Source organism: Macaca nemestrina, chromosome 4, assembly GCF_043159975.1.
Source record: "Macaca nemestrina isolate mMacNem1 chromosome 4, mMacNem.hap1, whole genome shotgun sequence".
In the NCBI taxonomy this organism is placed as follows: Eukaryota; Metazoa; Chordata; class Mammalia; order Primates; family Cercopithecidae; genus Macaca; species Macaca nemestrina.
The window spans coordinates 131,355,439-131,368,656 of NC_092128.1; the positions used below are offsets into that span (position 1 = coordinate 131,355,439).

Sequence of the window (13,218 nt, forward strand, 5' to 3'; positions counted from 1 at the left end):
ATTTTTGCAGAGACAGGGTTCTCTGTACGTTGCCCAGGCTGGTCTCGAAATGTTACCCTCACATGATCCTACCCCTTCAGCCTCCCAAAGTGCTAGAATTCGAGGCATGAGTCACCGTGCCCAAACTCATTCTCTTTCAATTAGCTCAGTTTCAATTTCTTATTATAGAAATACCATCAAATAGAAAATGTCAATGTTAAGCAGGATTTCCATGTAAAGATGGCAAATCACAAAATCTTCCTTCCTTGATACTTATTCATTCTTTTTTTGTTCTTTTTATTTATTTATTTTTTGAGATGGAGTCTCACTCTGTCACTCAGGCTGGAGTGTAGTTGCACAATCTTAGCTCACTGCAATATCCACCTCCCAGATTCAAGTGGTTCTCCTGCCTCCGCCTCCCCAGTAGTTGGGATTACAGGTGTGCACCACCATGCCCAGCTAATTTTTGTATTTTTAGCAGAGACGAGGTTTCACCATGTTGGCCAGGCTGGTCTCGAACTCCTAACCCGAGGTGATCCACCTGCCTCGGCCTCTCAAAATGCTGGGGTTACAGGCATGAACCACTACAGCCGGCCCCTTGATACTTATTCATTCCAATGACATTTATTGTGTGCCTACTATGTGCCAAGTACTGTATTAGGTTCTGAGAGTGAATAAGATGGGACTCCTGCCGCAGGGAGCCTCTGTTCTGATTTGGTGTGAGTTTGGGAGGAGGACATACAGACAAGCAATTCAATAAATAGCAAGCTGAATTTTGAGTGTGATATCTGCTTTGGGAAAACCCGGCAGGAGGAGGCAATGAAAAGCAGGATGATTCCCCCTCCACAGGATGAGGGAGGATTTCTCTGCCAAGGTGATATGGGATCTGAGGTCTGAAACATGAGAAAAATCCAGTTTCAGCAGGAGGTATGGGAAGTCCATTTCGGGCAGGGGAGAGCATGTGCAAAGGTCCTGAAGAGGGAAACCACTTGGCATTTACAGGAGCAGAAAAGCAGCCCAGATGCCTGCTGCACAATGAGCAAGAGGAAAAGAATAGAGGGTGGCAGGCAGGGTCAGATCATACTAGGATTGGTTTGTTTTTTTAAGAGACATGGTCTCGCTCTATCACCCAGGCTGGAGTGCAGTGGGGCAATCATAGCTCACTGCAGCCTCAACCTCCCGGGTTCAAGGGATCCTGTTGTCTCAGCCTCCCAAGGAGCTGGGACTACTGGCATGAACCCCACCATGCCTGGCTAAGTTTTCTATTATTAGAGACAGGAGTCTTGTTATGTTGCCTAGGTGGGTCTCGGTCTCAAACTCCCAGACTCAAGTGATCATCCCATCCTGGACCCAAAAAACACTGGCATTACAGGTGGATGTCCCACATCTGGCCAAGATAGGGAGTTTTAAATGCTTTACTTTTAATTTTTGTGGGTACTTAGTAGGTATATATATTTATGGGGTGCATGAGATGTTTTGATACAGGCATGTAATGTGTAATAATCACAGGAGGGTTACTGGGATACCCATCACCTTAAGCGTTTGTCCTTTCTTTGCTTTACAAACAATCCAATTATGCTCTTATCGCTTTTTTGCTTTGTTTTGTTTGTTTTGTTTTGAGATGGAGTCTATCTCTGTCACCTGCGTTGGAGTGCAGTGGTGCGATCATGGCTCACTGCAACCTCCACCCCCCTCATCCAGGTTTAAGCGATTCTCCTGCCTCAGCCTCCTGCGTAGCTGGGACTACAGGTGTGTGCCATCACACTTGGCCAATTTTTGTATTTTTAGTGGAGACTGGGTTTTGCCATGTTGGTCACGCTGGTCTCAAACTCCTGACCTCAGGTGATCCCCCTGCCTTGGCGTCCCAAAGTGCTGGGATTACAAACATAAGCCACCACATCTGACCTCTTTTAGCTATTTTTAAATATGCAATAAATTATTGTTTACTACAGTCACCCTGTTGTACTACCAAATACTACATCTTATTCATTCTAACTGTATTTTTGTACCCATTAATGATTCCTGTGCACCCCCTCCAGCCCACTACCCTTCCCAGATTCTGGTAATCATCATTCTACCCTCTATTTTTGAGTTCAATTGTTTTAATTTGTAGCACCCACAAATGACTGGGAACATGCAAAATTTGCATTTCTGTGTCTGGCTTATTTTAATTAACATAATGATCTTCAGTTCTACCCACGTTGCCGCAAATAACAGGATTCTATTCTTTCTCATGGCTGAATAATACTCCATTGTGTGTATGTAACACATCTTCTCTATCCATTTACCTGTTGATATACACTTAGATTGCTTCCAGTCTTAGCTATTGTGAATAGTGTTGCAATAAATACAGAAATGCAGATATTTCTTCAATATACTGATTTTCTTTCTTTGGGATATATACTTAGCAGTAGGATTACTGGATTATAAAGTAGCTCTACTTTTAGCCTTTTGAGGACCCTCCAAACCGTTCTCTGTAGTGGTTGTACTAATGTACATTCCCACCAACAGTGTACCAGGGTTCCCTTTTCTCCACATACTCAATAGAATTTGTTATTGCCTGTCTTTTGGATATAAAGCATTTTTAACTGGGGTGGGATGATAGCTCATTGTAGTTTTGATTTCTGTTTCTCCGATGATCAATGATGTTGAGCACATTTTCAAATACCCATTTGTCATTTGTATGTCTTCTTTTGAGAAATGTCTATTCTGATCTTTTGTCCATTTTAAAATCAGATTATTAGATTTTTTTTCCTGTTGAGAGAGAAAAAAACAATGAAAGAAAAAAGAAGGAAGGAAGGAAAAGGAAAGAAGGAGAAAGAAAGAAAAGAAAGAGAAAGAAAGAAAGAAAGAAAGGAAGGAAGGAAGGAAGGAAGGAAGGAAAAGAGAAAAAGAAAGAGAGAGAAAGAAAGAAAGAAAGAAAGAAAGAAAGAAAGAAAGAAAGAAAGAAAGAAAGAAAGAAAGAAAGAAAGAGAAGATTGTGTGCAGAGATAGAGAAGTACATAGTAATCAAAGGGCAAACCGTATACCTGGAAAAACTAGTACAGAATGACTGGCCTGGAGCCAACCCTGGCTAAACTATTGAATTTCAATGATAAAGAAAGTATTCCAGTGGCCTTTGGGCAGGAAAACATAAGTACATGTGGGAAGAACCTCCAGCCAGCCTCAGAGCTTCCCATAACCCCAGCCAAAGCTAGATGACAATAAAGTCAGAAGTTAAAGGAAAAACTGAAGAAAAGGAAAATGAATCAAGAATATTCTCCCAGGCCAGGCGCGATGGCTGAACGCCTGCAATCCCAGCACTTTCAGAGGCCGAGGCGGGCAGATCACCTGAGGTCAGGAGTTCGAGACCAGCCTGGTCAAGATGGTGAAGCACCATCTCTACTAAAAAACAAAAATTTCCAAGCGTGGTAGCGTGCACCTGTAATCCCAGCTACTCAGGAGGCTGAGGCAGGAGAATCGCTTGAACCCGGGAGGCGGAGGTTACACTGAGACGAGATCGCCCCAGTGCACTCCAGCCTGGGCGACAGAGCAAGATTCTGTCTCAAAAAATAAATAAATAAATAAATAAATAATAAAAATAAAAAGAAATAGCTATCCAAGTACAAACGCATTAAACAGAAACTCTCAAACATGCACCAATTCAAAAAATACAGCAGCTGTAGGTAAAAATAGAAACTGCAGATTAAAAAGAATCATGATACTTTTATTATCTTTTTTCATAATTTTAATGAATGTTGAATAAAAAGATATCACTTTCACATAGGCATTTATCTGAAGTTCAGAATTTCTCCCACCTTACTTTAGTTTCTTCAGCTTCTTACTTTAGTTTCTTCAGCTTCTGTTGTATCAAGCAAAATGGAAGTTATATATATTTGAACTAAAACACATACAAAATACGTAAAGTTATTTGGTTTTTTTTAGAGTGTCGCTCTGTTGCCAGGCTGGAGTGTAGTGGTGTGATCTCAGCTCAATCTAACCTACGCCTCCCAGGTTCAAGCGATTCTCCTGCCTCACCCTCCCAAGAAGATGGGATTACAGGCACCCATCACCATGTCCAGCTAATTTTTGTATTTTTAGTAGAGTCAGTGTTTCACTGTGTTGGCCAGGATTATCTCTAACTCCTGACCTCATGATCTGCCCGCCTTGGCCTCCCAAAGTGCTGAGATTACAGGCCTGAGCCACCACACCAGGCAAAGTTATTTTTAATGCATTAATATATCAACTTACCTAACTACCTATTTGCAAAAAAAGGGGTATAAATTATCAACTTTTTTTTTTTTTTTTTTTTTCCGAGACAGAGTCTGTCTCTGTTGCCCAGGCTGGAGTGGAATGATGTAATCTTGACTCACTGCAACCTCTGCCTCTGAGGCTCAAGTGATTCTTGTGCCTCAGCCAGGCATGGGCTACCAGGCCTGGCAATATCACTTAATGTTGAGTTATTTCTTGGTGGCTGAAAATTTCATGATTTATTACTGGCTTCTTTGTACTTTTTCTTTTCTCTCTCTCTCTCTTCTCTCTCTCTCCCCCTCCCTCTCTCTGACAGGGTATCACTCTGTTACGTAGGCTGCAGTCTCAAACTCCTGGGTTCTAGTGATCCACATGCCTCAGCCTCCCGAGTACCTGAGACTACAGGTGCATATTATAACTGGGTTTTAATTTTTTATAGAGATGAGATCTTGCTATGTTCCTCATGCTGGTCTCATACTCCTGGCCTTGAGCAATCCTTCTACCCTGCCTTTCAAAAGTGTTGGGATGACAGGTGTAAGGTATAGCACCCGGCCTGCTTTGTACTTTTCTATAGGACTTAGATTTTATATAATAACTACAAACAATTTTTACAAAAGCAATAGTCATTCTAAACTTTTTAAAATTAAGCAGTGATTAAGAATGAGCCACAGAAAGTAATATTAATTCAGCACCTATTATATACTAGATATTTTGCATATAGCAAATCACATAGTCCACATATCAAGGCAAGAATTATAATCTTTATTTTCCAGGAGGCAAAACTGTGGATTACAAGCCTTTGTTCATTCTAGAGTTACACAGCTGCTGCCAAAACAAGTGCCCTCTTCCCAGAAGCCTGCTCCCTGCTGGTTTTATCAAATTCTACCCCCCACTTCCTCAGCCACATCTGTGAGCAAGAATGTTCACACACACACATTTCTGCTATATTCCATCTGCCTAGGCCAGGAGCTTGTCATGACAAACCAAATGCAATACCTATTTCCTGACCAAACCTGTTATTCAGTATCTCTGTGATTTGAGAAATGGTTTGATTTCATTCTGACAAGGATCACAATGAGGTCTTAAAATAAGTTAGAATTACAAATCATCTATGTGATTAGTCTATGTGAAAGGGTGTGATTTTCAGATATACCCAGCCCTTTGAGATGCTCTGCTGGAAGGTGGTTGAGGTGCAAAGTACTATTGACTCACGGTCATCTTGGTCCATTGTCATTAATAATGATAGTTTGTACTTCTTTCGTGTTTGTGCTAAAGGTGGTTTCAAAACCAGGAAGAAGCTTATCAATTTCTAGGTATTCAAATATCTATTTCACACTGTATATGTGCGTGTGTGTATGCTATGAAATTATATACACACATATATTCACATACGAATACATACACACACATATTTATATATTTACATTATACTAAAAAAAAGTAATTTTTTTTTTTTTGAGATAGAGTCTCACTCTGTCACCCAGGCTGGAGTGCAGTGGCATAATCTCAGCTCACTGCCACCTCCGCATCCCAGATTCAAGCAATTCTCCTGCCTCACCCTCTGGAGTAGCTGGGATTATAGGCACCTGCCACCACACCTGGCTAACTTTTGGTAGAGATGGGGTTTCACCACCTTGGACAGGCTGGTCTTGAACTCCTGACCTCGTAATCCACACACCTCATCCTCCTAAGGTGCTGGGATTATAGGCGTGAGTCACTGTGCTGGCATAAAGTAAATTCTTAATGATCCATGAAAAGAAAATGGTAGGCCAGGAGTGGTGGCTCCCACCTGTGATCCCAGCACTGTAAGAGGCTGAGGGGGGAGGATCGCTTGAGTCCAGGAGTTTGAAACCAGCCTGGGAAACATGGTGAGACCCCCTCTCTACAAGAAATATACAAATTACCTGGCTATGGCAGCTCGAACCTGGGATCCCAGCTACTCAGCAGGCTGAGGGGGGAGGATCACTTAAGCCAAGAAAGAAGAGGTTGTGGTAAGCCGGGATTATACCACTGCACTAAATCCTGAAGGAAAAGTGGTACTTTGCCTCAAAGAAAGGGAAAAAATTGGTATCCATGAAAAATTTAAACTGTCTATATCTACATAAATCTATACAGAAATAGTATATTAATCAAAAAGCAAACTCTTAATAGTTCATGACAAGCAAATAGCAAGCCAGGTATGGTAGTTTATGCTTGTAATCTCAGCACTTTGGGAGGCTCAGGCAAAAGGATTGCTTGTGTCCAAAAGTCTGGGAACAGCCTGAGCAACATAGTGAGAACCAATCTCTCAGAAAAAATCAGAAATTAGCCAGGCATGGTGGCATGTGCCTGTAGTATCAGCTACTCAAGATGCTGAGTTGGGAGAATTACTTCAGGCCAAAAGGCCAAGGCTGCAGTGAGCCATGATCACACGATTCCACTCCAGCCTGGGTGACAGAGCAAGACCCTAAAAAAAACATAACTGTAAACAACACAAATACAGAAGACATGAAGTGAGAAGTTACCATGTCCAGAGTGAAGAAAAAGGGCCCGAGCAGAGGCTCATTCCCATTCCCACCAAAAAAAGAAAAGAAAAATGATGAGACACTAAATAAAACAAAACTCAGTATGAAACCACACAGGTAGAATTTATTATAAATTTGTCACAAATCCATTGTCAAGGTTAAAAGAAGAGGCAGGTGTTTTGCTAAAGCACTCTGCTTTAAAGTTACCAATAAATAAGAGTCCAGAGAAGCTTTAGCTTCCTTGATACTCTGGACCACCAAAGATTAAAAAGATGGATCCAGAAGAGGTGACTGTGGGGCAAGAGGAAAGGGAGAAAAGGCCACGAAGAGGCAGAGGATGGGCTTGACTGTCCACTATAACGCCGAAGGTGGGCCAGAAGAGGCCATCGTGAGACAGGAGCTAGTATAACACACAACACAATAAGACAGGAGCTGGGACTTGGGAGGCAGGCACAAGGAAAGAGACGGGCAACGTGAAAAAAGCAAAACGCAGCATCTGGGCCTAGAAACACCAATGTGAGAATGCTAAGGCAGCTTGGAGAAGAAATAGTCAGGCAAAAGCTGTGACAGCTCATGCTGCCACAAGTAAGGTAGTGAAATTGGAGGGCTGGACTTGAGAAACTTCTCGGTCTAAATGGCCACGAGGAGCTGGACAGGAGTTGAGTCCAAACAGATTGTGGTGAGGAAAAATTTAAGCACCAGCCAAAACTGGGAGGAAGACCTGGGCAAGAAGGGGATGATGAGACGCAGCAACTGGGTGTGGAGAGGCCGGCTTAAAAAACGTCTGGCCCTGGAGAGGCCACCAAAAGGCAAAGACGGGGGCTGGAGAGGCTATTACCCGTGAAAAATGAGCTCGGTAAAAAGAGGCCACTGGGAGGCAGGAGCAGGGCCGTGCGGAGCAGTGGAGAAGCAGGAGGCGCTCTGGCCTGTGGTGGCCGCAGTGAGGAGAGAGCTAGGGGTGGAGAGTCCGCTGGGACACAGAGGCTGGGCCTGTGCAGCCCTTCGGGAGGCAGGAGGCTGGTGTTGGAGAGGCTGACTAGAGGTCAAGTCCAGGGAAGGAGGAGGCCGCCAAGAGGCATGAGCGGGGCTGGGCCTCAAGACCAGTGGCAGGCAGGAGGAGCTGGGACTGGAGAGGCTAACCTGAGGAAGTCTAGCAGCTGGAGAGGCCATGGAGAGGCAGGAGCTGGGCCGTTGGAGGCCGACAGGAGGACGAGTTGGGACTGCAGGGGCCGCCAGGGGTAGGAGCGAAGCCCAGAGAGGCCGACTCGAGGCCAGCGTGGGCCTGGAGAGGCCACTGGGAGGAGGAGCTGGGCCTGGAGAGGCTGGCTGGAGGAAGTCTGGCGCGTGGAGACGCCGTCGGAGGGCGGAAACCGGACCCGGCGGAGCTGCTGAAAGGCAGGAGGAGCTCTGGCCTGGGGAGGCCGCAGTCAGGCGAGAGCTGGGCGTGGAGAGTCCGCTGGGTGCCTGAGGCCAGGCCCGTGCAGATCTTTTGGAGGCAGGAGGCTGGGCCTGGCGCGGCCGACTGGAGGTGAAGTCCCGGGCCTGAGGAGGCCGCCCAGAGGCGTGAGCGGGGCTGGGCCTCTAGAGGCCAGTGGCAGGCAGGAGGACCTGGGCCTGGAGAGGCTGACCGGAGGAAGTCTGGCCGCTGGAGAGGCCGCGGAGAGGCAGGAGCTGGGCCGGCGGAGGCCGACTGGGCGACGAGTTGGGCCAGCAGGTGCCCCCGGGAGCAGGAGCGAGCCCTGGAGAGGCCGACTCGAGGCCAGCGTGGGCCTGCAGAGGCCGCCGGGAGGAGGAGCCGGGCCTGGAGAGGCTGGCTGGAGGAAGTCTGGGGCATGAAGACGTCATCGGAGGGCAGGAGCCGGGCCCGGAGAGGCCACCATGGGGCCCGGCTTCAGGACGTTTGGGGCCTAAAAGGCCGCTGAGCATGAGCTGGGCTGCAGCCGAGTCCAAAGAAGTTGTTGGGAGTCCAGAGCAGGGCCTGCGGCCACAACCAGGAGCATGAGGAGCTGGGCCTGGACAGGAGGCTGGGAGGCCGTAACTGGGCCTGGAGAGGCCGGCCAGAGAAAGTTCTGGGCCTGGAGAGGCCGACAAAAGGCAAAGGCTGGGCCTGGAAAGGCGCTTCCCCGTGAAGAATGAGCTGGGCCTAATGAGGCCACTGGGAGGCAGGAGCGGGGCCTGGCGGAGATGCCGAAAGGCAGGAGGAGCTCTGGCCTGGGCAGGCCGCAGTCAGGCGAGAGCTGGGCGTGGAGAGCCCGCTGGGAGGCAGAGGCCGGGTCTGTGCAGGCCTTCGGGAGGCAGGAGGCTGGGCCTGGCGAAGCCGACTGGAAGTGAAGTCCCGGGCCTGACGAGGCCGCCCAGAGGCGTGAGCGGGGCTGGGCCTCAAGAGGCCAGTGACAGGCAGGAAGAGATGGTCCTGGAGAGGCTGACCTGAGGAAGTCTGGCAGCTGGAGAGGCCACGGAGAGGCAGGAGCTGGGCCGGCGGAGGCCGACTGGGCGACGAGTGGGGCCCGCAGAGGCCGCCGGGAGCAGGAGCGAGCCCTGGAGAGGCCGACTCGAGGCCAGCGTGGGCCTGCAGAGGCCGCCGGGAGGAGGAGCTGGGCCTGGAGACGCTGGCTGGAGGAAGTCTGGGGCGTGGAGACGCCGTCGGAGGGCAGGAGCCGGGCCCGGAGAGGCCACCGTGGGGCCCGGCTTCAGGACCTTTGGGGCCTTCAAAGGCCGCGGAGCGGGAGCTGGACCGGAGCCGAGTCCAAAGAGGTTGTCGTGAGGCCGGGGCTGGGCCCGCGGCCGCAGCCGGGAGCAGGAGGAGCTGGGCCAGGACGGGAGGCCGGGAGGCTGCAACGGGACCTGGAGAGGCCGGCCTGAGGAAGTTCGGGGCCTGGAGAGGCCGCCGAAAGGCAAAGGCTGGGCCTGGAAAGGCCGTTCCCCGTGACAAATGCACGGGGCCTAGTGAGGCCACTGGGAGGCAGGAGCGGGGCCCGGCGGAGCTGCCGAAAGGCAGGAGGAGCTCTGGCCTGGGGAGGCCGCAGTCAGGCGAGAGCTGGGCGTGGAGAGTCCGCTGGGCGCCTGAGGCCGGGCCCGTGCAGATCTCTTGGAGGCAGGAGGCTGGGCCTGGCGCGGCCGACTGGAGGTGAAGTCCCGGGCCTGAGGAGGCCGCCCAGAGGCGTGAGCGGGGCTGGGCCTCTAGAGGCCAGTGGCAGGCAGGAGGACCTGGGCCTGGAGAGGCTGACCGGAGGAAGTCTGGCCGCTGGAGAGGCCGCGGAGAGGCAGGAGCTGGGCCGGCGGAGGCTGACTGGGCAACGAGTTGGGCCAGCAGGTGCCCCCGGGAGCAGGAGCGAGCCCTGGAGAGGCCGACTCGAGGCCAGCGTGGGCCTGCAGAGGCCGCCGGGAGGAGGAGCCGGGCCTGGAGAGGCTGGTTGGAGGAAGTCTGGGGCGTGGAGACGCCATCGGAGGGCAGGAGCCGGGCCCGGACAGGCCACCGTGTCGCCCGGCTTCAGGACATTTGGGGCCTACAAAGGCGGCGGAGCGGGAGCTTGGCCGGAGCCAAGTCCAAAGAGGTTGTCGTGAGGCCGGGGATGGGCTCGCGGCCGCAGCCGAGAGCAGGAGAACCTGGGCCTGGACGGCAGGCCGGGAGGCCGCAACTGGGCCTGGAGAGGGCGGCCTCAGGAAGCTCGGGGCCTGGGGAGGCCGCCAAAAGGCAAAGGCTGGGCCGGGAAAGGCCGTTCCCCGTGACAAATGCGCCGGGCCTAAGAAGGCCACTGGGAGGCCGGAGCGGGCCCCGGCGGAGCTGCCGGAAGGCAGGAGGAGCTCTGGCCTGGGGAGGCCGCAGTCAGGCGAGAGCTGGGCGTGGAGAGTCCGCTGGGCGCCTGAGGCCGGGCCCGTGCAGATCTTTTGGAGGCAGGAGGCTGGGCCTGGCGCGGCCGACTGGAGGTGAAGTCCCGGGCCTGAGGAGGCCGCCCAGAGGCGTGAGCGGGGCTGGGCCTCTAGAGGCCAGTGGCAGGCAGGAGGACCTGGGCCTGGAGAGGCTGACCGGAGGAAGTCTGGCCGCTGGAGAGGCCGCGGAGAGGCAGGAGCTGGGCCGGCGGAGGCCGACTGGGCGACGAGTTGGGCCAGCAGGTGCCCCCGGGAGCAGGAGCGAGCCCTGGAGAGGCCGACTCGAGGCCAGCGTGGGCCTGCAGAGGCCGCCGGGAGGAGGAGCTGGGCCTGGAGAGGCTGGCTGGAGGAAGTCTGGGGCATGAAGACGTCATCGGAGGGCAGGAGCCGGGCCCGGAGAGGCCACCATGGGGCCCGGCTTCAGGACGTTTGGGGCCTAAAAGGCCGCTGAGCATGAGCTGGGCTGCAGCCGAGTCCAAAGAAGTTGTTGGGAGTCCAGAGCAGGGCCTGCGGCCGCAGCCAGGAGCATGAGGAGCTGGGCCTGGACAGGAGGCTGGGAGGCCGTAACTGGGCCTGGAGAGGCCGGCCAGAGAAAGTTCTGGGCCTGGAGAGGCCGACAAAAGGCAAAGGCTGGGCCTGGAAAGGCGCTTCCCCGTGAAGAATGAGCTGGGCCTAATGAGGCCACTGGGAGGCAGGAGCGGGGCCTGGCGGAGATGCCGAAAGGCAGGAGGAGCTCTGGCCTGGGCAGGCCGCAGTCAGGCGAGAGCTGGGCGTGGAGAGCCCGCTGGGAGGCAGAGGCCGGGTCTGTGCAGGCCTTCGGGAGGCAGGAGGCTGGGCCTGGCGAAGCCGACTGGAAGTGAAGTCCCGGGCCTGACGAGGCCGCCCAGAGGCGTGAGCGGGGCTGGGCCTCAAGAGGCCAGTGACAGGCAGGAAGAGATGGTCCTGGAGAGGCTGACCTGAGGAAGTCTGGCAGCTGGAGAGGCCACGGAGAGGCAGGAGCTGGGCCGGCGGAGGCCGACTGGGCGACGAGTGGGGCCCGCAGAGGCCGCCGGGAGCAGGAGCGAGCCCTGGAGAGGCCGACTCGAGGCCAGCGTGGGCCTGCAGAGGCCGCCGGGAGGAGGAGCTGGGCCTGGAGACGCTGGCTGGAGGAAGTCTGGGGCGTGGAGACGCCGTCGGAGGGCAGGAGCCGGGCCCGGAGAGGCCACCGTGGGGCCCGGCTTCAGGACCTTTGGGGCCTTCAAAGGCCGCGGAGCGGGAGCTGGACCGGAGCCGAGTCCAAAGAGGTTGTCGTGAGGCCGGGGCTGGGCCCGCGGCCGCAGCCGGGAGCAGGAGGAGCTGGGCCAGGACGGGAGGCCGGGAGGCTGCAACGGGACCTGGAGAGGCCGGCCTGAGGAAGTTCGGGGCCTGGAGAGGCCGCCGAAAGGCAAAGGCTGGGCCTGGAAAGGCCGTTCCCCGTGACAAATGCACGGGGCCTAGTGAGGCCACTGGGAGGCAGGAGCGGGGCCCGGCGGAGCTGCCGAAAGGCAGGAGGAGCTCTGGCCTGGGGAGGCCGCAGGCAGGCGAGAGCTGGGCGTGGAGAGTCCGCTGGGAGGCAGAGGCTGGGCCTGTGCAGGCCTTCGGGAGGCAGGAGGCTGGGCCTGGCGCGGCCCACGGGAGGTCAAGTCCTGGGCCTGAGGAGGCCGCCCCGAGGCGTGAGCGGGGCTGGGCCTCAAGAGGCCAGTGACAGGCAGGAGGAGCTGGGCCTGGAGAGGCTGATCTGAGGAAGTCTGGCCGCTGGAGAGGCCGCGGAGAGGCAGGAGCTGGGCCGGCGGAGGCCGACTGGGCGACGAGTTGGGCCCGCAGGGGCCGCCGGGGGCAGGAGCGAGCCCCGGAGAGGCCAACTCGAGGACAGTACGGGCCAGCACAGGCCGACAGGAGGAAGAGATGGGCCTGGAGAGGCTGGCTGGAGGAAGTCTGGGGCATGGAAACGTCATCGGAGGGCAGGAGCCGGGCCCGGAGAGGCCACCATGGGGCCCGGCTTCAGGACGTTTGGGGCCTAAAAAGGCCGCTGAGCATGAGCTGGGCTGCAGCCGAGTCCAAAGAAGTTGTTGGGAGTCCGGAGCAGGGCCTGTGGCCGCAGCCGGGAGCATGAGGAGCTGGGCCTGGACAGGAGGCTGGGAGACCGTAACTGGGCCTGGAGAGACCGGCCTGAGAAAGTTCTGGGCCTGGAGAGGCCACAAAAGGCAAAGGCTGGGCCTGGAAAGGCGGTTCCCCGTGAAGAATGAGCTGGGCCTAATGAGGCCACTGGGAGGCAGGAGCGGGGCCTGGCAGAGATGCCAAAAGGCTGGAGGAGCTCTGGCCTGGGCAGGCCGCAGTCAGGCGGGAGCTGGGCGTGGAGAGCCCGCTGGGAGGCAGAGGCTGGGTCTGTGCAGGCCTTCGGGAGGCAGGAGGCTGGGCCTGGTGAGGCGGACTGGAAGTGAAGTCCTGGGCCTGAGGAGGCCACCCAGAGGCGTGAGCGGGGCTGGGCCTCAAAAGGCCAGTGACAGGCAGGAAGAGCTGATCCTGGAGAGGCTGACCTGAGGAAGTCTGGCAGCTGGAGAGGCCACGGACAGGCAGGAGCTGGGCGACGAGTTGGACGCGCAGGGGCCGCCGGGAA

General features: G+C 54.3%; 1 protein-coding gene across 1 annotated transcript in view; it reads right to left on the reverse strand.

Annotated features, from left to right (window-relative positions):
* The window catches only part of LOC105483027 (uncharacterized), a 96,890-nt gene extending 84,345 nt beyond the window's left edge, over positions 1 to 12,545 (reverse strand). Inside the window, exons 1-4 of the mRNA XM_071094148.1 lie at positions 12,403 to 12,545; positions 9,941 to 10,082; positions 7,854 to 8,101; positions 7,552 to 7,639 (exon numbers count right to left, since the gene is read on the reverse strand). Coding sequence (XP_070950249.1) covers positions 7,552 to 7,639; positions 7,854 to 8,101; positions 9,941 to 10,082; positions 12,403 to 12,545 — 621 coding nt within the window. The remainder of the gene's footprint in view (positions 1 to 7,551; positions 7,640 to 7,853; positions 8,102 to 9,940; positions 10,083 to 12,402) is intronic.
* Positions 12,546 to 13,218: the final 673 nt, after the last annotated feature.